The sequence below is a fragment of the Neodiprion lecontei genome, chromosome 3 (genome assembly GCF_021901455.1).
Source record: "Neodiprion lecontei isolate iyNeoLeco1 chromosome 3, iyNeoLeco1.1, whole genome shotgun sequence".
In the NCBI taxonomy this organism is placed as follows: Eukaryota; Metazoa; Arthropoda; class Insecta; order Hymenoptera; family Diprionidae; genus Neodiprion; species Neodiprion lecontei.
This window is the reverse complement of record NC_060262.1, coordinates 40,424,220-40,447,771: the sequence shown is the minus strand read 5'-3', so window position 1 is coordinate 40,447,771 and position 23,552 is coordinate 40,424,220. Positions and strand designations below refer to the sequence as shown.

The 23,552-nt window shown below is 37.6% G+C and overlaps 4 protein-coding genes across 5 annotated transcripts in view; 3 read left to right on the top strand and 1 right to left on the bottom strand.

The window, feature by feature from the left end:
• LOC107223647 overlaps positions 1 to 10,377 on the top strand; it is a 70,943-nt gene extending 60,566 nt beyond the window's left edge. Inside the window, exons 9-16 of the mRNA XM_046735160.1 lie at positions 10 to 263; positions 404 to 648; positions 774 to 926; positions 1,103 to 1,248; positions 4,850 to 7,324; positions 7,544 to 7,750; positions 7,992 to 8,381; positions 8,541 to 10,377. Coding sequence (XP_046591116.1) covers positions 10 to 263; positions 404 to 648; positions 774 to 926; positions 1,103 to 1,248; positions 4,850 to 7,324; positions 7,544 to 7,750; positions 7,992 to 8,381; positions 8,541 to 8,740 — 4,070 coding nt within the window. The 3' untranslated portion in view covers positions 8,741 to 10,377. The remainder of the gene's footprint in view (positions 1 to 9; positions 264 to 403; positions 649 to 773; positions 927 to 1,102; positions 1,249 to 4,849; positions 7,325 to 7,543; positions 7,751 to 7,991; positions 8,382 to 8,540) is intronic.
• Positions 10,378 to 10,801: 424 nt separating this feature from the next.
• On the top strand, positions 10,802 to 12,422 carry LOC107223648 (histone H2A). The gene is made up of 3 exons (XM_015663399.2): positions 10,802 to 10,961; positions 11,048 to 11,255; positions 11,871 to 12,422. The coding sequence occupies exons 1-3, from the start codon at positions 10,940 to 10,942 to the stop codon at positions 12,049 to 12,051; spliced, it is 411 nt and encodes a 136-aa protein (XP_015518885.1). The 5' UTR covers positions 10,802 to 10,939; the 3' UTR covers positions 12,052 to 12,422.
• A 149-nt stretch (positions 12,423 to 12,571) lies between these two features.
• LOC107223650 (UBX domain-containing protein 1) lies at positions 12,572 to 16,294 on the top strand. Of its 2 annotated transcripts, none has more exons than XR_006903506.1 (7): positions 12,572 to 13,272; positions 13,422 to 13,475; positions 13,535 to 13,696; positions 13,877 to 14,128; positions 14,336 to 14,567; positions 14,669 to 14,868; positions 14,945 to 16,294. XR_006903506.1 is itself a non-coding variant. In XM_015663401.2 (7 exons), the coding sequence occupies exons 1-7, from the start codon at positions 13,217 to 13,219 to the stop codon at positions 14,995 to 14,997; spliced, it is 990 nt and encodes a 329-aa protein (XP_015518887.1). In that variant the 5' UTR covers positions 12,572 to 13,216; the 3' UTR covers positions 14,998 to 16,294. The 2 variants fall into 2 exon arrangements, 1 of the variants encoding a protein (XP_015518887.1); XM_015663401.2 differs by having other exon boundaries at positions 14,688 to 14,868.
• On the bottom strand, positions 14,989 to 17,850 carry LOC107223661 (ribonuclease Oy). The gene is made up of 3 exons (XM_015663411.2): positions 17,097 to 17,850; positions 15,969 to 16,503; positions 14,989 to 15,736 (listed from the first exon to the last, which is right to left on the bottom strand). Exons 1-3 carry the CDS (start codon positions 17,165 to 17,167, stop codon positions 15,569 to 15,571), a joined length of 774 nt encoding a protein of 257 aa, XP_015518897.2. The 5' UTR covers positions 17,168 to 17,850; the 3' UTR covers positions 14,989 to 15,568.
• Positions 17,851 to 23,552: the final 5,702 nt, after the last annotated feature.

Below are 23,552 nucleotides of genomic sequence, written 5' to 3'. Positions count from 1 at the left end.
GTGTTGCAGGACTTCAACCAGCCAGTAACAAGGGACAGCCACCAGCTCCAATTGGTAAATCACACAGGCCGAGCCCTGGTGTATTACCACAGGGTCATACACCAGGACCTGGACCCGGGAACCAACAGAGCAGTAGAAGTTTCGCAGCGGCGCTTCGAAACTTGGCGAAGCAGGCAGGACCAGCTCCGCAAGAAGAGGAACCGAGGGCTAGTCCAAAAAATCGAGCTCCACCACCACTGGTGAGAGGACCATCGCCTGCTAAGGTACGGAATTCGATTTTGTCCAACGGAAATTCTCTCGTTAAGTACAATTAACTTACTAACGAACCAGAATGAAAACATGTTGCAAAAATTTCATCCACATATAAACCTCGGACGTTAATTTCACTTACTTTTTGTTTCAGGAACGTTCGACGCATGAGCGAAGGCCAGAGGAGATTCCCTCGCTGTATACAACTCCTCGACAAGCTGAAACTAGCAAACACAGCGTAACGGCTTCGACCTCTGAACTTCTGGCTAGGTCTGGTTTCCAACCGTATCGGCCTGAGCATCATCCGGCTCATGCACCGCCAGCATTTGCTCTGGATCAGACCTACAGCCCTTATCATCACGGTCTTTACCCGCCGCCACACCTGCAACACGCTTATAGGTACGCGTCTAAATGTTATTCAGACTTTGATCCTTCGAGTTCCTGGGACAATTTTTCAATAAAACAAAACATGGTTGTTACGAAGAAAGGGTACCAAGGCTAATAACACCGTCTTATAATTTCAGGTTAGAAGATCAAATGTACTTGGAAAGGTGTGGGATGCTTAGACCGCCACTATTTCCTGGGCTCCCTTCGTATCCCTTTTATGGACTGCGATACAGCCCAGAAATGTTGCCACCTGCATCCCTAGGTCTGATGTCGCCTGTAATGCACGAGCGGTAAGCACTCTTTGAATTTTATTTTCATGTTGTGGAAATGAACATCTTTAACGCAACGATTAGAGTAGATTATTCTCTTCTCGACGTTAAATGAATGACAAAGATCCAAACGATACTGAATCACTATAAGGAATTTTCAAAATCTTTATAATGAAATGAATCATTGGTTTTTGCAGCTTGAAGTTGGAAGAAGAGCATAGAATTCGACAAGTGAGAGAACAAGCGGCGCTGCGCGATGAGGAGGAGAGGAGACGGGTCGCTCGAAGTTCGGCCCCTGCTGCTCCCGTTCCCGTCCCTGCCCCTGCCTCAGCCGACACTGCAGGTGAGCGAGTCGCTCCACCCCCCACTGCCTCCCATTGATCGAACCCAATTGTTCAGAGTGCGATCGGCATACCATCGTTGCAAGGTTTACCAGATGTTTCACATACTTCAAAATAAATAGAACTGTTCGATGTCAATAGACGTCTTAGAATTCACTGAATATATATAAAATGGTCGTATCTAAAACTACAAAGCTGTATTGGGTTTATACTTTTTTCTCTCAACCTCTTCATATATTTTACCCCAAAAGTTCGTGAAAAATTCTTTTGCCAACAAATTACATTATTGTATGTTATACGGCTATCAATTCATAGATACCATTGCGGTTATTTAGCCAACTGTTGTTTCGAATGCAAGTAACGAATAATAAACTGTGTAAAATCAACGTTCAGTAATAATAACCGTATGTAACTGTAGATGTTGTTATTGTTTGGTCTGGTAAACCTTGATTTAGTAATTATTTATTATTTTTTTCCCGGTATTAACAAATTTTAGTTGGCACGATATAATGAAAATTGATTCTCATTCAGATGATTTTTAAGTGACGTTGTAGTGTTTTTGCAAAAAACTAAAAAAAAAAAGTTAATTATTGTTAGTAGTTATATCAGTACTCTTATTGAGTTTTTTTTTTTTAAAATGACTGTGTTCATTTGATAGATATATTTTATCTAACTATATCAATATTTAAAAAATATGTCATCGATAGACCTTTTGTTTTGAAAGGGAGATTTTTACCAAGGAGTGCCCAAAAAGTTCACTTTCCTATATCATGTCGTAACGAAATGTTTTTCGTTTATTTTGATTAAGTATAAATAATAATAATAGGAAGCTCAGGTGAACTTTCGATCAATGACATTGGGTTTTCGATCATTTTAGGTCATAGGCCGTTTTTCCCCACCACACCCTACCCTTCCACCATTTTCTCTAGGTACCTAGACCACACCCAGACTGAGTAAAAATGAAAACGTTTAGAAATATTTGACTGTGAAACGAATAAATAATTTTTTTTCTTGACTCACGATGTCAAAAAACGATGAAAATTCAAAGAAACGTATAGGAAAAAAACAAACTACGCTTTTAATATTAATCTAGAGATAATAAAAAATAAAATGAAAAAAAAAACAACAACTTATAGTCATAATTAAACTGCTTCTAATGAAAGTTATAGATATAATTTTTAGATAGTAAACATATATTTGTTGATAGTGAACTGTTTGGTAGCTCCTTTTAGTTTAAAAAAAAAAAAAATACATTTTTAGCTCTAACGCCGGTACTGTCTAAGATTCATAGATACATTTGTTTTATTTTTTTTATTTTTTTTTTTCTATCAAGGTATCATTTTTATTGTGGCATCTTTGTCGGGATTACATAAATGCCTATGTATCTATGTGGTAAATCCAATATGCTGACAAAATATAGAATACAAGGAATTGAACCGACGTTCTCTGCCAGAGAATTCAATACTTAAACTTTCGGGATTTAAATGTTCCATAAAACGATTTTCATAGTATTGGATGTAATATAGTACAACAATTTTGATTATGCAATAATTGATGATGTGGACTCGATTTTTAATTAATTTCTACGATTGCCATTTTATAAAACATGAAAAGACAAAAAAAAAAAAAAATTATGAAATGATTATCGGCTTAAGAGTGTGTGACATCAAAGTGGAAAGATAGCATCACTTTAAAATTCGTTTTCATAAAACCTCTAGCACTTTGTAAAATCTATGTAATTGGATTAAAAAAAAAATAATAATCGATTTCTGGATAAATCGTTCAAAAAATTCATGATAATAAAATTCCATTCTTTCATATGGGATGTGCCTTGTTATTGTCTAAGAAAATAGCGATGCTATTTAAAAAAGCGTAATAGATCAAAATACTTCTTTCACCGTACAGCATATAGACTGTCCTAACGATGCATATTTCATAAGTTTTTTCGTAATATTCTGTGAAACCTCGTGGATGTAATGATGTGATAACTAGAACTTTTTTTTTTTTTATTCAATAGACTGTTTTGTGCCTTTGTGGTTTGAAAGTTATTTTTCGATGGATCGATCTCTTGAATGATTCGCGCAACGATACGTTCGAAATTAATCTTTCAACAACAAGCAGATCCTTTGTCATTATACTTATATACAATATACATGTGTAAGAAATATGAGATTATATCTGACGATTAGGAAATTTGGATCTTTCGTGTAAACTCTATGTATATTAGATTTTGAAGAAAAAGAAATATAAAGGGAAAAAGAAGTCCTGCTTTTGCTGCAATTTAAATCGACATCGTTGGGCAATCGTGGCCTTTTTCACAGTGAAAATCGATCTATCTTTTCGCCAGGTGAAATACACTCTTAGATTAGTTGTTCCCGCAACTGTTTTAGAAATTTCATTACTAATCACTGAGCAATGTGCATTGGTAATTTTGTTCTAATTGTAAACAAAACAGTACTGCCCCTAATACACACTGACTGAATGCACTGTTGTATATAAATTGTCACTGTTTATTATTTTTTTTTTCTTTAATTTTTGTATTTCTCGGTTTTGTTCGTGTTTTTTTTTTCTGTCAAAATTATACCATTTTTATATAATTTATTATGTAAACATGTATATTTGGTCTACAATTGAAAATAAATATTGCAAAAAATAAAAGTAATCAAAATTTTTGATTGACTTGAAATTCTTGTCCCTCGATACATTTTCTGAAACAGTTTTGGGGAAGATTTTGTATACGTATACTGTATTACATAATAGTTATATATACATATTTATTATCACAACTAGTAATTAGTGCATTATTCACATTTATTTAATTTTTTTTTTTCGTAGCTTGTTGTAGTGTTATATCACATTTATTGCTGAAAATCATCCCCAATACTCAGTAGCAAATCGTGTAAATTATATCCATTAGGAATTATTGGATAATCTCGCAGTCGTCGTGAAAAAAGAAATCTAATTGAAGTTTAATGTTGAAATAAGTTCTCTCGTAACTGATCGACTATCGCATACAAATTTTCAGAATTCACGGTAGAGAATTGATGAAATTTAATTCAATTCGTTGAAGCCTTTGAACCTAACATTTTGATACTATTTTCTAATTACATGGTAGATATAAGTTGACAAGTAAATTTGCAAATCTTATCCGGTAATAGACGGTAAACACAGTCAAATCAACTTACTTTGAATACTCAGGTGTTTTGGAATCGAACCTTCTGCAAATTGTAGAGATACGAAAGATTAAAATTTTTCTAGTTTCATGGAAATTCCAAAAAGTTGGTTGACTCACAGTTTTCTACTTGAAATAAATAAACTGTTACACATCATTCTGCACAACGAGCATATTACCGAAACAGTAAAGAATTGCAGTGCCAGAAATACATAATTCTTTGAAAATAGTGCATCATGTAATATGGAAAATTGGAAAAACTGGTGAATATAAATATAGATAAAATTTTGCCTACAGATATTACTGAAAAATAACACGAAGTATGCATAGCCCGTTTTTGATGCCTGATTTTGGAAAAACAAATTTGTAAATAAAATTTTGAATGTAGAGTAGTAGAGTGTTACCAAGCATTGTGTGGGAATTTGTTCCAGCTAGGAAGCCGACCATAGCGACTCAGTTGCACAGCGAGCGGGAGAGGGAACGTGAACGCGAACGGGACCGGGAAAGAGAACGAGAACGAGAACGAGAACGAGAACGAGAGCCAGATCGTGAACGAGAAAGGGAAAAAGAAAGAGAAAGAGAAAGAGAACGAGAGAGAGACAGGGACAGAGAACGTGACCGAGAAAGAGGAACCAATGTCAACAGTGGCCATCACGTTACGAGGAAAGAAGACCCGCCTCCCCATCCCACCGATTCTACGTCCCTTTATCACTCAAGACTCCCTTCTTTTCCCAGCCCCGCAGCACCACTTGGTCCCGCATCACTCAGCTCCGCATCCATCTGTTCAGTCAGTTCCACTCCCATGCCACCTCCACTGGGCTCGACATTACCTCCTCTAAATTTGGGACCTCCACCTATAAGTTCAGCGACTATAGGCCCACCCCCCCCAATCCCTTCGATATCATCGATGCCAACTATGCCCTCCATACCTTCCTTGGCCCCCAGCATTATTGGGCCCCCGCCACCTCTCAGTCTGCCTCTAGCGCCAATAATTTCCATACCTTCCATACATTTACCTTCCGCACCGTCAAGTACCATTCATTCTAGTCAGCACATAACTACGATAACGAGCGTTACTACAACCAAAACAATGCATCATCAACGTACAAATCCTATTGGCTGCACCACGACAAATTCGTCGTCTTTCGGCGGTACGACAACTACTCATGCAACGCATATATTAACAACGCCGAGTGCCGTTCCGCCAACGTTGAACAATTTGGCGAACCAATCGCCCAGTATTCACAAATCTTCTCCTCCTCCACCCCTTTCAAATAATCATAGTTCTAGAAATAAAGATGTCCTGTCACAGCCGACCACGCCTCAGCCGGCGTTTGTCAGGCCTTTTGAGGACTCATTTCGCGCTACTTCGAAACCACAATTGAGACCCGTACTCAATAGTCATAATCAAAATGTCCCGAACCAAATCAATCATCAAGAGTCAGTAGTGAAGTCGTCGTCGTCGTCATCCTCGTCGAGTTTGTGTTCAACGACCCAAGCGGTCACCACACAGTCAATCCAAGATGGTTTGCCGGAAAATGTCAGTAAATCATTGACGTCATCTACGAATCATCAGCTCCCCTCCCAATCTATTCCATACTCGACTCCGCAGTTTCATCATCCTCATCTTCCCGTTTCTCATGTCCCCAGCTTGTATAAGCCACCTCATTTCACCCCCCCTTCCACGCATCATCATCATCAACAACAACAACAACAGCAACAGCAACAACAACAACAACAACAACAACAACAACAACAACAACAACAACAACCACACCACCACCAGCAACAACAACAACAACAACATCCTTCTAATAAGTTAAATATTCCTAATGTAAGCATTAATCATAATACTACCACAAATATTAGTAATAATACGATTAGTACGAAACCGCCAACGCCGCACCATGTAAGCGAAGCACTGCCAACAGCAGGCAACCTTCAGCGAACCGATGTCCAAATAAATATTAATAATAACTGTATTACTAATGATAAAACTTCTGCGAATGCTAATTACTACAATAATCATATTATGAGCGGATCGAAAGCCATTAGTCGGAATTACAAATGTAATTTAGAAAACGTCCAGAGAGATGTACAGAAGAATTGTGCTGGAAATAATGAAAGAAACGAAAGCGATCTATCGCGACATACACTGTTGAACCAAAATCATTCGACTATCAATACATTGTTATCGGATAAATCTCCTGTACTGTCGCAGTCAAATTATGACCATAACAACAAAGGGCCTACTTTTCAACCCTTGAATTTAAATACAAATGATAAAGATTGTAAGTCTGATATCGATGTCAAACCCCAGATGGATCAAAGTACTATTATGTCCACATTACCGTATCAACCAGTTGTAAAGTTCAGTTTAAGTGATGTCGCGCAAAAACCAATTGGTACTACTCAATTGATGCAGAGTATTAAATCGGAGGAAGTTTTGCGCACCTGCCAGAATGTCTCAAATGTTCTTTTGCAAATACCAAAATATCAAGAAAAGTTATTGAATTTCTCAAATAATGAACTCAAATCTGCATTTTGCTTTACCGACAAGTGCAATAATGTGACTGAGATTTCCGTGAAGTGTGAATCGGCTGTGTTAAATGTGCCTGATCTCAGCAAGTCCTTAGTCAAGCACGAAACTGTGAACGATAAATCATTCCTGATGCCCGAGAAACCGAAAGAGTTAACATCGATGCTGGACCTTGCTGAAAAACGAAGGAAACGTAAACGGGAGAAAACCATCGGAGCCAGTGTAAGCTCTGAATCAGAGAGTGAAGAAGATGTCAAAGATTCGGATCTGTGGATAACCAAAGGGCCGCCTTCTAAGCTTCAATGTCCTGCCAAGAAACTTTCTTTCCTCGCCATGTTCGGACTGACCACTCTTAGCACTAGAAATGGTAAGATAGTATCTCAATGGAATAAAATAATCTGTAATAATTGGATTTCAAAGGCTAACTTTGCGTCTAAAAACTTGTTAAAAAATGAACGAATTTTAGAATTTTGTTTTGATACCTTGAACTTGAAACGTATCATTTGTCTGCAATCATTTCAATTACAAGACAACCGAAAAGTAATCAGAGAATAACAGAATGTGGATTTTCAAAATTTCTTTACAGAAATGGAACTTTCCAAGGTGGAAAAACGATATAAGCTAAATCCAGAGCCACCTGTTCCACCATTGGACTCTGAACCTATACTTGAATCTCTATTACCAATTCCACGGGAACATCCTGATGTGCTTCTTCAAACTCCCGATTTTGTAGGCAAAGCTGGGTTCCTCAATATTCTCGGGCTTGATGTTATGCCTCCAACCAAGAGAGACGGTAATATACTTGTCATCTTTTTTTTTTTTGTATTTACGGAAGAACATGTGATGATAGTTTATTATTCCCTTGAGCACTATCATCATACACATTAGCGTCATTGGTGAAGAGTAAGAAATTAAATACTTTCCTTTGAATGGAAAATCACAGTCGGATCTGCAACAAAGTAATAAAGAATATGATTAAGAATCTGGATTACTTTGTTTCTTTTGCATTAACAACAATGTGTAAAACATTACAGAAGCAGAAGTAAGCTGGCAATACATTCTCAAGGATCGGAAAAAACGGAAAAGTGTCAACACAGTGACAGCTTACTGTGAAAGAATTGCCAGAGTTTATTCAAGAAATCCACCATTGTTACCAAGACCACCGCAGAAAATGCGACTACTGGACAGAGTGAAATCAAAACATTTACCAGAGCGACCACCACCGTTACCACCTTTGGTTCCAAATATAGTACCAAGGTTCCACTCTGTCCTACCCACACCTGGAGAGAATGGCGTTAAGCAACATTGCAAAATACCAGAGATTTGTCAGGCTGACGATTCGATTGATGATAAAGATGACAAGGATAAATCGAGGTGGGATGGTATCGAAGATACCATGATCGCATACATGGAATATTCAAAAGGTCCGTAATTATTATCTATAACAATCAGCTTAAATTTTAGAATCATTGCGAATGTGAATAATTGAAATCCATTATGTGAAAAATGCATACGATATCGTCAACGTGGGCCAATATGTTTTTCTAATTGATTCTATTTTCTTTGTATTTTTTTTTTTATAGAAAAATCGTTGGAGAGAACAGTCTTAGCTGCGCAAACGGCGAAACTAGCAGCACGGACAAATAATCTGAGATCAGAGGCAATCCAACTAGAAAGAAGAAGATACGATTTATTGTCCAATTGCTCCGCCCTTGAGACAGAGAGGCGATGCCTCAGCGAGCAGATAGAAAGAATTAACGCTCTTCTGAGAACCCTGAGGTAGCAATACGCGACGCACAACACGGAAACTCATTCATCTGTGATATTATCGACGGGTTAAGAGAGCCGTTGGTATCTAAATAGTTGAAACGACAAACAATTTTTTAACAATTTTAGATAAGTAAATGTAAGATTACATTGACCAAGTGTACAGCATTTTTTTAGTCTTTTATCACAGTTTACTTTATTTGTAATGAATTAAAGCTATACTGGTAGTTTTTCTAAATCCAGAAATTTTAGTTATTCGATATTTAGGCATTCTTTTACATAGCGATTGTTACATGGAGTTTAAACGTGTCTTAACCATTTCTAAAACAACTCGTAAAAAGAGTCTGATTAGAATATGCTATTTGAAAGACATGTTGAATATTGTGTATGAAATCAGAGGGGACTAGTGTTTAAAGTGTTGTAAGTAATCATATCAATATGATACGAACGTGTAAAAATGAAGTGTAAAGAAAACGAATCAAAATACAAATTTCTCTTCAATTAATAAGGAAGTTTTAGTGTTTCATAATTTTTACTGACGGCTCTTTAACCCAAGGTATAAGATAAATAATTATAATTTGTATAATATTTTATTGAATATAGAGAGAACTCATGTAACTTATTTTATTCTCTGTAATGTGGACTTGTATTTAAATATTGAAAAGGATATTCTATCATATGATTCGCACGTTTACTGATTAGTAGCATGTGTATTGATAAGATAAACATAGAAGAGAAGGATCTCAATTTAATAACTGCAAAATCGAAGATAATTGATTTTTAAACAATGCGAATATCTTTTATATTGAAGTAAAATTGTTTATCGAACATTCGCCATTTGATGAACCTCTGAAAGATACTTCTAATTTGTTGTAAGTACACCAGTGTCTTCTCGAAACGGGCACTTTTTGTGGTTCAATATTTTCCGTATGTAATAATTGAAACGCTAATAATTATTTGGAATTCGCATAATTTTTCGAACACATGTATTGCAATTTGTATAAACTGTAGACTCAACCATTGAATAAGAATAATAAGAACCTCCTTCAATTCTATGTTGAATACTTACAATAATAATAATAATGTCTGCAATGGCCAGTGAATTTCAAAGAAGTGAAAAACGATGTTGAGGTACTTAACAAAAAACAAGGTTATAAAAAAAAATGACTTGACTTTTACCACAAAATTGCGTGAGTACATTCCATGAAAATGCTTGTTACCCGCTAAACCTTTAACATTCCATGTATTGAACGGACCTTGAAAAAATATGAGTAAACGTGAAATAACATTTTTATTTAATATCATCCATTTCTTGGCAGACCGTAATTATTATACTTCACCTGGGTCCTATTTAGTTCTTTCTTTCTTGTTTTCACATTTTCGAATAATTTGGCGTACTGATTCAAATCTCTCATTGTGCTCTCTAAATTGATTATCTCCTTGCTCCGTATAATGTAGCATCATATCTACCCGCCTTCCCTGTTATAACCCGCAAATCAATTTTGTCTGTGTTTTCAACGTTTTGTTCATTGAGTGCCTACATTTGTAAATATCATTATTTTTATGTATTGTGTAATATTAAGGCATCTGTAGAAATCTGCAGGTACCTTTCTGGCCAGAACAAGAGCCTAAAAGTAAACTGTTCGAAAACACTTTGTCTGCCTCCTTTATCTCCCTTTTATTAAAAGTTAATTGTAAAATATTAAAGTAGTCTTTGAAATTATCTTATAAATTCTTATGAAAAGAAATCAGTCGAGAAGGTAATTCACCGTACATAATATGTATATTTTCGGTCGACGCTTTATGTAGTCAGTTTTTTTGTTTTTAAATCTTCCAATTGCCATAATTGAAGCATAAATTATATGTATCCATAAATACAAGAAAGCTTTTTCAAATGGTGCGTTTTATTTGCGAGTCTCATAAAAATAGGAGAGGACAAGGACGACGTTCGATTGGTTTAATTCTAGATACTAACCAATGAGGTAACGCTTCTCATGCTTTTTTGTTTTCAAAGTATGGTGCTGCCATCTGTCGGAATGAAATAATACGAATTCCACAGCCTTCCGTGTCAAAAAATTTTCCCGCGCAAACGAGCGCTATCAAGACAGTGGGCGCCAAAATACGTGACATCCGACATCATTTGCTGTTCGGTAACGGTAGGAAGAGGTTGCAGTTGTGATTAGACTTTCTATCCGTGTAGAATCAATCTCGAAATATGTCCGGTCGTGGTAAAGGAGGTGAGTAGTATCAAAGCTTCCGAGAAATAATTAGCCAGATTCTCGAACAACAGGACGCATTAAAAGTTTCTTATTGATTTTTAAAGGCAAGACCAAGGGAAAGGCGAAGACTCGCAGCAGCAGGGCTGGGCTTCAATTTCCCGTAGGTCGTATTCACCGGCTCCTGAGGAAAGGAAACTATGCCGAACGTGTCGGAGCCGGTGCTCCGGTTTACCTAGCTGCGGTCATGGAATATTTGGCCGCCGAAGTTCTCGAGTTGGCTGGAAATGCTGCGAGAGACAACAAGAAGACGAGGTTAGTCCTATCAGCACCCTTATTTTCACAACCACAATACCATAGTTCAGAAGTATAGACAACCCACAGATTACTCCTTCATTTTCTCTTATTCACTACAATTTCTTCACTGTATAATATGATAAATCTCAACCAAAGTAGGTTTAACATTTCTTACGGAATCGAGCAGAATTTGCGTCGTTATTATCGCGTGCCGTGTTTTTCCTCTGTTTCGGTACAATCATTTGTCTCCTATGAAGATACATTGAACATACATTGTACACATGAAGAACTGCTTTGAAATTAATCCTAATAACAGTACAGTGTGTAATAATTCGTGTGATAAAATTGGTGTATGTATGAATGTATTTATACGTGAACATGGCCGAACACTTCCATTTCAACCTAATGCAAAGAAACTTGTTTTTGCACCAACCAAACTCTCCCCCTTCTCCTAAATCACTATGACAATCTACACGTTTTCTAAATGGAATTCTCGATTTGGGAAAACAGTACCCGATTTCATGTAACTGAACTATGCGTACACACAGATATTTGAAAAATCCTGCAGTCAGACGTACAACATTTACTTCAGGAAATTGGATTTATTGACCATATTTATGTTTTATTTTACAGAATAATCCCTCGTCACCTCCAACTAGCCATTCGTAATGATGAAGAATTGAACAAACTGCTTTCTGGAGTGACTATTGCACAGGGTGGTGTTCTGCCCAACATCCAGGCAGTTTTATTGCCTAAAAAGACTGGAAGTAGCAGTGGATCTGGCAAGGGAGACAAGGCCTCTCAAGAATACTAAATTAAGATATTACATTAGTGCGAGCACGAACTTACATTTGACCTTATAAAACCTGACAATTCAATGCAACACATTTATTTACATTCACTAAAAATTGGCAAGATCAGATGTTTAAAAGCACTGAACAAAATTGCAAGTTGAATTTATTTTGTTTCTTTTTTTTCAGTATTGAATAAATGAATCGCGTTATGTGTATGATTCATTGTATGATGCTTATGTTTGACGGCATCCTTCGTTTTTCAAACTGTTTTTTATATTTATGTATTAATTTTTGCCATTGTATTATTTCGCGAATTTTTTTGTTTCAATTTTGATAAGTGAGTAGATCAAAGGTGACAAACAATAAATGGCCTGCAGCGTTATCATAATAATACTAACTTTTATTGACCTGATAACTGATCCCACAGTATGACGAATTGGTGGGAACATTTCTTGAAAATTGTACCTATTTGTACATACATAAGCGATATCTTGACATGGAAAAATAACCCGAACGAAAAATGACAAGCGGTTTCAATAATTGTGTAGTGTTTTTGGTTTGTCTCGTCACTTTTTCATCTTACCGCAATTTCAGTAGCCCAATTATTTCTGATAATTTAGAGTGTAGACTATATTCAAGAAAGAGTGTTTTGATTATAACATCAACAAGCATGCAGCTTATACTCTCGTATTTATTATTTGACGTATGCAGCACACAATTTTTTAAGTCCAGGGATATCAGGTTTGATCATCATAAATTTTCAAAGAACCGAATAAAGAATTAATTTACAATCAGATTCAAGCTTCGAATCGACCATTCATTCAAATTGATCAAAACGTTTCTCTGTTGACTCAAGGCTCCAAAATTGTAACTTTTGGTCGGGACTGTAGAAACCGTTCACAATCGTGTAGTACGTGAAGTTTGTAATACCAGGAATAACTAATAACAGTCCGCAATATTCTTCAGACGAAAATATCGAAACCAAAGTACAATTCTTCATTGGTACAATCATGAGCACGCTTTATGCCTATAAGCTACTTCCGCCTCCGCTAGCAGACCATTTTAATAGTTCGTGGCTTGTAGCTGTATGTCAAAGTGTTCGTGCGACATGACATATGATTTTTAACTCAGCGTCCGTTAGTAATATTATATCTAGCCACTAATTGTACACTTAAAAATTCAGCGATGTCTTCGTCAGACGTTTCGATGCTCGTAGATATGGGTTTCAGCCAGGCAAAAGCGTGAGTATTGACAGAAAATAATCATCTTGTGATTCCTAACCTCTTCCGAAAAAGCCGGAATCATTTTTGCAGATTTTAAATACCCTACCACCCTCAGTTAAATAATCACTGTATTTTTCATTCGTGTGTTTTCTGTATTTGTTTTTCAGCGAGCGAGCCCTACAAATTACCGGAAACAAAGGTGTCGAGCCGGCTATGGAATGGTACGAATGAAAAACAATTTGTCTTCATCCTACTGATTAAATATTGCAAATTTTTTTAGGCTCCTTGCTCATTCCGATGAAGCTGAACCTTCCCCTGGGCTTATGGCCGAAAATCCTGTCAGTATACCCGTACCAGCAACTGAATCTCCACAGGAAAATATCGCTGATGCAAGTAACGAAGATGAATCAGCAGCAACTGCCAAATCCATTAAATGCGATGTGTGAGTATTAATGGTTGCATAAATTGTTATTTTCGTGCATTATAATGTCTGATTAGTTTTTATCTCCTCATCTTTTCAAGAATGCATGATACAAAAGATTAATTAGAAAAGAGTTCCTTCGATCAATGGCCCTTCAGGTCACTTTGTACGTAATGAACATGCAAAGGAATTTTTTCACAGATGTGGGAAACTATTCAAATCTAATTTAGAGGTGGAATTTCATGCCACAAAGTCCGGACATGACAGTTTCTCTGAAAGCACGGAAGAGAAGAAGCCACTGACGGAAGAGGAGAAGAAAGAGCAATTGAGGTTATTAGAAGAAAAAATGAGACAAAAGAGAAAAGAGCGAGAGGAACTGGAGAAAAAAGAAGCATTTGAAAAGGAGAAATTGAGGATACGCTCAGGCAAAGAGATGGTCGAAGCCAAGAAAAAGTAAGTATCTTCAGTTTATTTATTGTAGGTTAAAGAACTGTTGCTCATTTGATATAAGAGAGATGAAATTGATCCTAATGACTTTGGTCTTAATAGAAAAACGCTCGTTATTATCGACTTGAATTGGATTTAATTGCATTTAATTAGCTTGGAATTTCATCAACGTTGTATTGTTAATTTATGTGATGGTACTTTATTATTTCATAGGCTTGAAGACTTGGAAATGAAGAAATTATTAGAGCAACGGAAAAGGGAAAAAGAAGAGGAGAAATTAGCAAAGCAGAGAGTAAGAGAGCAAATCGAAGCTGACAAAGCAGCAAGACGTGCTAGAGCCGCCTCTGACGCTGGACGTGTTACACTTTCCCCTGTAGCTTCGATTGCTGCGCCAACCGTCGTATCAACGGGTCCAAAAAAAAATTATAGCGAAACAAAATTGCAGGTGATTGATACACTGATTCTCTCTTTGGCTTGTTTGAAACTACAAGTATATTAAATAACATCATGTGTTATTTATGAAACACGATACTGATTAAAATGCAGCTTGAATTATGTATTTTAGATCAGACTAACAAATGGTCAGGCATTAACACAGACCTTTGGATCCAAGGAACAGCTTTCTGCTGTACGATTGTATATTGAAATGAATAGAACTGATGGTTCGGGGTTGTTTAATTTAATGACTACATTTCCTCGGAAAATTTTCACAGAGGACGATTACGAAAAACCATTGGACATTTTAGGTAAGTGAATCTTTGTATGGGAAGCCAGTAGTACGTTTTGTCAATTGTTACCAATTATGTATTGAATTATTTTTAGGCTTGGTACCGACAGCTGTTGTGATAGTACAGAAGAAAACGGAATTACAGTAGCAGAAATTAGTGTTTTAATGGCATTATAAACTGCGTAATGCGATTACAATTTGACAAACATTAATACTAACTACATAAAATAATGTAAATTAAAGCACTTTAATACTATAAAATTGTTATTCATACCATTCATAGACCACTATTTGTAACGTTGCTGTAATACGTACATTCAATCATTCTGTAACTGGATTTTAACTTGGCACATCAATCAATTTTGAATTTCTTGTAATAATGTATGAGCATGAGATAACTCGTTTGGATTACCTGTTCACCAAACAGCTCTTTGGGTACTTGAAAAAGTGCATATAATAGATACAGTACATTTTTTTTTATTCCAATATGTATAATTTTTCTAGAAAAAAAAAAATAAATAAGTTATGCTTTTATCAGTCACTAGTTTCCTGTCACAAAACTTGACACTGAAACATCGTATTTTCTTCGAGTTACATTATAACATTACATTAGTTAAGTTGCTAGATATTTCTGGGTTGCTGTATAATGGCAATAGACAAAATTACACTCATAATACATTATACAATTTTCAATTTGCCTAGTTTGAACATATTGATTACTATTTTACTAATATAACATTGTAATTGGATGGAACTGCACTGGGATAATTCACTGGCTTCTTCCGATCACAATTTGAAGGAAAGTCAACGATGTTGTTACAATCAGTCAGCTTCAAGCCTTTATCCAGGCAAATCCGTATTTCGAATATGTAAGATTCATGCGTTTTCTACAATGTAATAATATAATATATGTAGAAATAACATTCGTTTCAGACACAATTTTCGGCTATCATGTCAAGTAAGGATGTAGAGATTTTGGTATTCCAATAATTATATCTCTGTCAAAAAGAAACTTAAATATTTAAAAACAGAAAATTGTTGCATAATCTGACGATAACTTAAAATATCAACGATGGTACAAAACATTGAATGAAATTAATATTAAAAAGAAAGTCTCACCGGATTTTTAATACACTCGACCTCAATAGTTTTTCCTAAAATCTTTTCCACACCACTAATGATTTGCTCTACGGCATAAGCTTGACCAACGAATATTCCTGCCTTGGCAAGCACATGAGTCATGTCATATTCTTTCAACAGATCCAATCCTTTTTGAAAATATTTCAATTCTGTATTCAAAGGATCAAGGACGGATGCACAGGTACCATGTTTGTCCCACTCATGTTTCCAGAATGAAAAGTGTGGTGTTCCATCTTCAATGTTTATCCATTTCTCATCCAACTGATGAATTATTGGGATTAAAGTAGACGCATTAAAACCCTGTGTCTTATTGCAAAAAAGTGGGCCAATTTTGTGGAACTGAGTAGGCCAAATTCCATGGATTGTCCACTCCTCTTGCCTTGGTAAAAAGCAACGATGAGATGGAACCTTTTCTTTCCACTGGGAGCAAACTGTCTCTGGCCAATGTTGAGTGAAAACGATAACATCAAAATTTTCTCCTGCTGATGTTGCTTGGTTAGAGTTAGGTCGCGAACTAAATAAATTTACAGTTTGTAATTACCACAAAAAAAAAAACGTTTTTTCGCTGTTTGAGTGGCTATCAGGTAATTGTGATTCTTGTATCTGTAAACTTACATTACAAACTGAATTTTTTTTTGTGATGAGAATCTAATTAAGGAAACTAAAAACTATCACTATTTGGAATGTTACTTAAACCACATACATCAACATTCTTATTTGTAATTTTGTCATATACATTATTTTGTTAGATGTTTACAAATTTCCTTAATCAAAAATGAAGTAATTATATCAATAAGAGATTATCTACTTCCCCTTGCGATAAACTGTGCAATACGCCTAACTTAATTTATGTGCAAATATAGGTTTGTATAAAATATATGACTCATTATTGTAGCAAACGATATGTTTCAAAGCACACCCTAGATCGATTGCATAATTACTACATGGTTTATCTATAAAACTGAACATAAGATCTCTAATGGATGAAGCCAAACAATTAGTAATGGCGCAAATAGAGACACACAAATAATGAACATTTAGTCAATACTCTCAAAATGCAGTTTAAAAGTTATTGAAATAAATAATATGACTTAAATTTAGACTTACCGGCAATATGTAACCTGGAGAGATACAGTCAGTAAGAAAAGAATTGCCGAAAAATTGAAATTGGATAACATCTTGCTGTAGGATTTGCTAATAATTGAAACTATAGTAAATTCTAGTATTGCTTCTCAAACTCCGACCAGCAGCTAGCTCTTTAGTGCTGCAGCTAGTGGAATCAGCTGCTGGCAGAAGCTCTGTCACCAACGACGATTCCCTCTCTCCGGTTCGCAGACTTCGGTCACGCTTTGTTCTAGCGGCGTTCTAGTTTCCGCCGAATGCCATACAAAGATCTGCCAAATCGGACTTGGGACTAGGAGTCGGGCGTAGCGGGTTGCTACGTGGCATGGCAAATGTGTCTAGTGATACTTATAACGAACGATTTTACAGCTCCAGCTAAGGTCGAGCGTCGGACGTAGGTAAAATCGGTTTGGTTTCAGAGTTATCAGGTAAACCTTTAATGACTGCTCTTGTCCATCAAAAAGGGTTAGCTAGTTAGTGTCTTTGTAATTCTCCAGAAATTCAAAGATAAAACACCTTGAACATTGCAGGACCAACAGCGGAGAAAATCCGCAGAAAATACGGAGTTTTCCATATTTTGGCTGCAACTTTCGATCCGCTGTTCGCAGAGACTTTAATTCAATTACTCGCAATCGTTTTCTCTGGCAAATTATGTCGATTATAATCGAATACTCTCACGAGTTTTGGGTTGCAATATACCTATACGTACTCGATTTAAACGCGTATACATTTGTACACATTGGTGTATTACAGTATGTATTAACGTTGACTGAAGAATATAAAGACGGATACCCCTGGGTAAATTTTTGTGACCAGTTTTCGGCGGGCAAGGTGGGCCTGGGAGCGTAAAAGGGTTCTGCTCTATCGACTCTACCTAACGGGCTCGCACCGACAGCACCGACATTCGCAGCAGCCAAAGTAGTGTCGGTATGAAAGCTTGAGATTGAGTCGGTACACAGTGAGTACGTAAGACTAGTTGTCGACTGCAACTTAGAAATGTCGATCAGCTCAATCATCCCCGTGAAAAGACGCGTAACCGCGTCCACCGCCAGACGCCTCCGACGACCACCGCGTCCACCGCCAACGACCGCTACAACCTCCAAGCATTTCCAACCACCACCAAACACTTCCTACCCCCTTCAATCACCGCCAAGCACCACCTGTCACCTTCTGCCTCCACAAAACGCCTCCTACCACCTGCTACCACGCCCTATCACCTCCAACCACCACCTACCAGCTCTTACCATTTCCGAAAACCTCCAACCACCTTCGTCCTCTTAGCCCCCCTGATCCACCATGTATTCTATAACATTAATATTCATAATTATTCCAACAACTTTTCACTTACTCTCTCAATCTTGAATTTTCGTAGGCATAGAATCGAAATGCTGTTTTAGCATCTATTTGTTTATATATCTACGTTGGGTAGAGAAGCAGAAATGTTTTTCGAAGTGTTCTTAGAGCAAAAAATTCCGAGTAACTGTAATACATCGCGGATGCGCTAATTTTGATAGAGCGATTTTTGTTTTTTTGATAGGGAGAGATAGAAAGAAGCTTCTTAAGACTTCGAGTGTATTTTAACACACATTTGAAAGGTACAAGCAAAAATTGTTTTCATCCGACTGTCGCAGAACGGCAGCGTTATTAGCTGACCCGTTCACTGAAGAATATACATATATTTAGTCAACGGGTGACCATCGAAGGGCCTAGCCGCTTGAGTCTCGAATCGGCAGAAAAGATAAAGTGCATATTTCTTGTCTGAAATGTAGAAACTAAAATCATTATACATCATATCATATCATCATACATCATCATACATCATATATCATACATAGTAGTTCGAAACCAAAGTTGGGATGTTCAGAAAGTGATGTCACCCAAATTTTTTTTTCTCTTGACTTCATCGATCTATGTAGACGAAAATCAGCTAACCGAATTTCTCAGTGTGGAAACAACCGCGCAGTAAAGCGGACGAATGAGAATCGCGCTCCGCAGACCTCGACTACCGGGTTCTCTACCTCCTGTATTCTGCGCTCCGGATGCGCTACCTGGTGCAACTCGAATTCCAGGACAAGCGCTCCGTAGTTTTTACGCTCCAGGTCCGCTACTTGGTGAAACTCGAGTTCCAGGTCAAGCGCTCGGTAGTTTCTACGCTCCAGGTTGGCTACCTAGTTCAACTCGAGTTCCAGGACAAGCGCTCCGTAGTTTCTACGCTCCAGATTGGCTACCTGGTGAAACTCGACTTCCAGGACAAGCGCTCCGTAGTTTCTACGCTTCAGGTCGGCTACCTGGTGAAACTCGACTTCCATGACAAGCACTCCGTAGTTTCTACGCTCCAGGTCGGCTACCTAGTGCAACTCAAATTCCAAGACAAGCGCTCCGTAGTTTCTACGCTCCAGGTCGGCTACCTGGTGCAACTCAAATTCCAGGACAACCGCTCTGTAGTTTCTACGCTCCAGGTCCGCTACCTGGTAAAACTCGACTTCCATGACAAGCGCTCCGTAGCTCTGACTGTCCAGGCCCTTCACCTGGTAACTTTTGACGTTCAGGACTAATTTTCCGTAGTTCTGGTTAAACTTGTCATGTTAACAAAAGATTATTTCAATTCATTTTTCGCGCAAGCCCAAATTCAGTAGCTATCAATGCGCTACTAAAATTTCTATAATTTTTTATAATCTTCTCATAATTTTCTCGGTAAAATGTGTCGATAAAAAAATTGTAGTAATCCTTACACAATACTTTTGATATGTTCTAATACTAAAAATATTTATTAGTATTCGAAGTATAACCCGAGATGGTTAATGGTGATCGTTGGAGGTGGTAGTCGATGGTTGGAGGTGATTGGAGGTGGTTAGGGGTGGTTGCGGGTGATCAAGGTGGACGAGGAGGAGGACGAGGAAGACAAGCAGAACAAGGTGGACAAGGAGAACCAGGGTTTCGGCACGGTGAGAAAACCATTTTTATAATATTGAATGGCAATTGTATTTGTATTTGATCTAAAATTTTTTAAACTTGTCATGATTGAAATAAATTATTTCCATTCATTTTTCGCGCGAGCACAAATTCCGTAGCTATAAATGCGCTAATAGGGTAGAGGGTTTTTTGGAGCCGAAAGTTTTTGGTCTCAGATTCGATGCGAATGACCCTTATCTGACTAATTGGACCCTCAGGAACTCAGAAATCGCAGCGAAAAGAGCGAAGGACCAACAGGAGAGAAACGGCGAACGAAAAAGCACCAGCTGGAAAATGTAGAAAACACAGGATCTAGTTTTTTGGCTGTAACTTTTAATGCGTTGATTGCAGAGTATTGGGACTGCACCCAATCGATTTCTCTCGCATAATTACGTCGGAATAGTGCTAGAAAGAATTTATTCCGGTACTTTTCAAAATCGCGAAACTTTTCGCCAAAAATGCAAAGGGGTTAGCCTTACTTTTTTTTCATTTTTCGACCAAAAAATTTTTGGTCTCAGATTCGATTCAAATGACCCTCTCCTGACTAATTGGACCACCAGGAACTCAGAAAACGCAGGGAAAAGAGCGTAGGACCAACAGGAGCGAAATTATGAAGCAAAAATCACCTGCTTAAATATGTCGAAAACACAGGTCTCGTTTTTTGGCTGTAACTTTTGATGCGTTGATCGCAGAGTATTGTGACTGCGCCCAGCCGATTTCTCTCGCAAAATTACATCGGAATAGTGCCAGAAAGAATTTATTTCGGCACTTTTCAAAATCGCGAAAATTTTCGCCAAAAATGCAAAAGGAGTTAGCCTTACTTTATTTTCATTTTTTGACCAAAAAATTTTTGGTCTCAGATTCGATTCAAATGACCCTCTCCTGACTAATTGGACCACCAGGAACTCAGAAAACGCAGGGAAAAGAGCGTGGGACCAACAGGAGAGAAGTTACGAAGCAAAAAGCACCTGCTTAAATATGTCGAAAACACAGGTTCTCGTTTTTTGGCTGTAACTTTTGATGCGTTGATCGCAGAGTATTGTGACTGCGCCCAATCGATTTCTCTCGCAAAATTACGTCGGAATGGTGCCAGAAAGATTTTATTCCAGCACTTTTCAAAATCGCGAAAATTTTTGCCAAAAATGCAAAGGGGTTAGCCTTACTTTTTTTTCATTTTTCGACCAAAAAATTTTTGGTCTCAGATTCGATTCGAATGACCCTCTCCTGACTAATTGGACCCCTAGGAACTCAGAAAACGCAGGGGAAAGAGCGTGGGATCAACAGGAGCGAAATTACGAAGCAAAAAGCACCTGCTTAAATATGTCGAAAACACAGGTTCTCGTTTTTTGGCTGTAACTTTTGATGCGTTGATCGCAGAGTATTGTGACTGCGCCCAATCGATTTCTCTCGCAAAATTACGTCGGAATGGTGCCAGAAAGATTTTATTCCAGCACTTTTCAAAATCGCGAAAATTTTTGCCAAAAATGCAAAGGGGTTAGCCTTGCTTTTTTTTCATTTTTCGACCAAAAAATTTTTGGTCTCAGATTCGATTCAAATGACCCTCTCCTGACTAATTGGACCCCTAGGAAATCAGAAAACGCAGGGGAAAGAGCGTGGGATCAACAGGAGCGAAATTACGAAGCAAAAAGCACCTGCTTAAATATGTCGAAAACACAGGTTCTCGTTTTTTGGCTGTAACTTTTGATGCGTTGATCGCAGAGTATTGTGACTGCGCCCAATCGATTTCTCTCGCAAAATTACGTCGGAATGGTGCCAGAAAGATTTTATTCCAGCACTTTTCAAAATCGCGAAAATTTTTGCCAAAAATGCAAAGGGGTTAGCCTTACTTTTTTTTCATTTTTCGACCAAAAAATTTTTGGTCTCAGATTCGATTCAAATGACCCTCTCCTGACTAATTGGACCCCTAGGAACTCAGAAAACGCAGGGGAAAGAGCGTGGGATCAACAGGAGCGAAATTATGAAGCAGAAAGCACCTGCTTAAATATGTCGAAAACACAGGTTCTCATTTTTTGGCTGTAACTTTTGATGCGTTGATCGCAGAGTATTGTGACTGCACCCAATCGATTTCTCTCGCATAATTACGTCGGAATAGTGCTAGAAAGAATTTATTCCGGTACTTTTCAAAATCGCGAAACTTTTCGCCAAAAATGCAAAGGGGTTAGCCTTACTTTTTTTTCATTTTTCGACCAAAAAATTTTTGGTCTCAGATTCGATTCAAATGACCCTCTCCTGACTAATTGGACCACCAGGAACTCAGAAAACGCAGGGAAAAGAGCGTAGGACCAACAGGAGCGAAATTATGAAGCAAAAATCACCTGCTTAAATATGTCGAAATCACAGGTCTCGTTTTTTGGCTGTAACTTTTGATGCGTTGATCGCAGAGTATTGTGACTGCGCCCAATCGATTTCTCTCGCAAAATTACGTCGGAATAGTGCCAGAAAGATTTTATTCCAGCACTTTTCAAAATCGCGAAAATTTTTGCCAAAAATGCAAAGGGGTTAGCCTTACTTTTTTTTCATTTTTCGACCAAAAAATTTTTGGTCTCAGATTCGATTCAAATGACCCTCTCCTGACTAATTGGACCACCAGGAACTCAGAAAACGCAGGGAAAAGAGCGTGGGATCAACAGGAGCGAAATTACGAAGCAAAAAGCACCTGCTTAAATATGTCGAAAACACAGGTTCTCGTTTTTTGGCTGTAACTTTTGATGCGTTGATCGCAGAGTATTGTGACTGCGCCCAATCGATTTCTCTCGCAAAATTACGTCGGAATGGTGCCAGAAAGATTTTATTCCAGCACTTTTCAAAATCGCGAAAATTTTTGCCAAAAATGCAAAGGGGTTAGCCTTACTTTTTTTTCATTTTTCGACCAAAAAATTTTTGGTCTCAGATTCGATTCGAATGACCCTCTCCTGACTAATTGGACCACCAGGAACTCAGAAAACGCAGGGGAAAGAGCGTGGGATCAACAGGAGCGAAATTACGAAGCAAAAAGCACCTGCTTAAATATGTCGAAAACACAGGTTCTCATTTTTTGGCTGTAACTTTTGATGCGTTGATCGCAGAGTATTGTGACTGCGCCCAATCGATTTCTCTCGCAAAATTACGTCGGAATAGTGCCAGAAAGATTTTATTCCAGCACTTTTCAAAATCGCGAAAATTTTTGCCAAAAATGCAAAGGGGTTAGCCTTACTTTTTTTTCATTTTTCGACCAAAAAATTTTTGGTCTCAGATTCGATTCAAATGACCCTCTCCTGACTAATTGGACCACCAGGAACTCAGAAAACGCAGGGAAAAGAGCGTGGGATCAACAGGAGCGAAATTACGAAGCAAAAAGCACCTGCTTAAATATGTCGAAAACACAGGTTCTCGTTTTTTGGCTGTAACTTTTGATGCGTTGATCGCAGAGTATTGTGACTGCGCCCAATCGATTTCTCTCGCAAAATTACGTCGGAATGGTGCCAGAAA

Excerpts from the sequence above, each read along its gene's own strand:
- LOC107223648 (XM_015663399.2), top strand. The coding sequence starts at position 10,940 with ATGTCCGGTCGTGGTAAAGGAG. Across the intron at positions 10,962-11,047 it reads GTCCGGTCGTGGTAAAGGAG|GCAAGACCAAGGGAAAGGCG; the intron begins GTGAGTAGTATC and ends TGATTTTTAAAG. Across the intron at positions 11,256-11,870 it reads AGAGACAACAAGAAGACGAG|AATAATCCCTCGTCACCTCC; the intron begins GTTAGTCCTATC and ends TTTATTTTACAG.
- LOC107223650 (XM_015663401.2), top strand. The coding sequence starts at position 13,217 with ATGTCTTCGTCAGACGTTTCGATGCTCGTAGATATGGGTTTCAGCCAG. Across the intron at positions 13,697-13,876 it reads AAATCCATTAAATGCGATGT|ATGTGGGAAACTATTCAAAT; the intron begins GTGAGTATTAAT and ends ATTTTTTCACAG. Across the intron at positions 14,568-14,687 it reads ATAGCGAAACAAAATTGCAG|ATCAGACTAACAAATGGTCA; the intron begins GTGATTGATACA and ends TATGTATTTTAG.
- LOC107223661 (XM_015663411.2), bottom strand. The coding sequence starts at position 17,167 with ATGTTATCCAATTTCAATTTTTCGGCAATTCTTTTCTTACTGACTGTA. Across the intron at positions 16,504-17,096 it reads CTCCAGGTTACATATTGCCG|TTCGCGACCTAACTCTAACC; the intron begins GTAAGTCTAAAT and ends AAATTTATTTAG. Across the intron at positions 15,737-15,968 it reads TCGAGTGTATTAAAAATCCG|AAAACGCATGAATCTTACAT; the intron begins GTGAGACTTTCT and ends ATTACATTGTAG.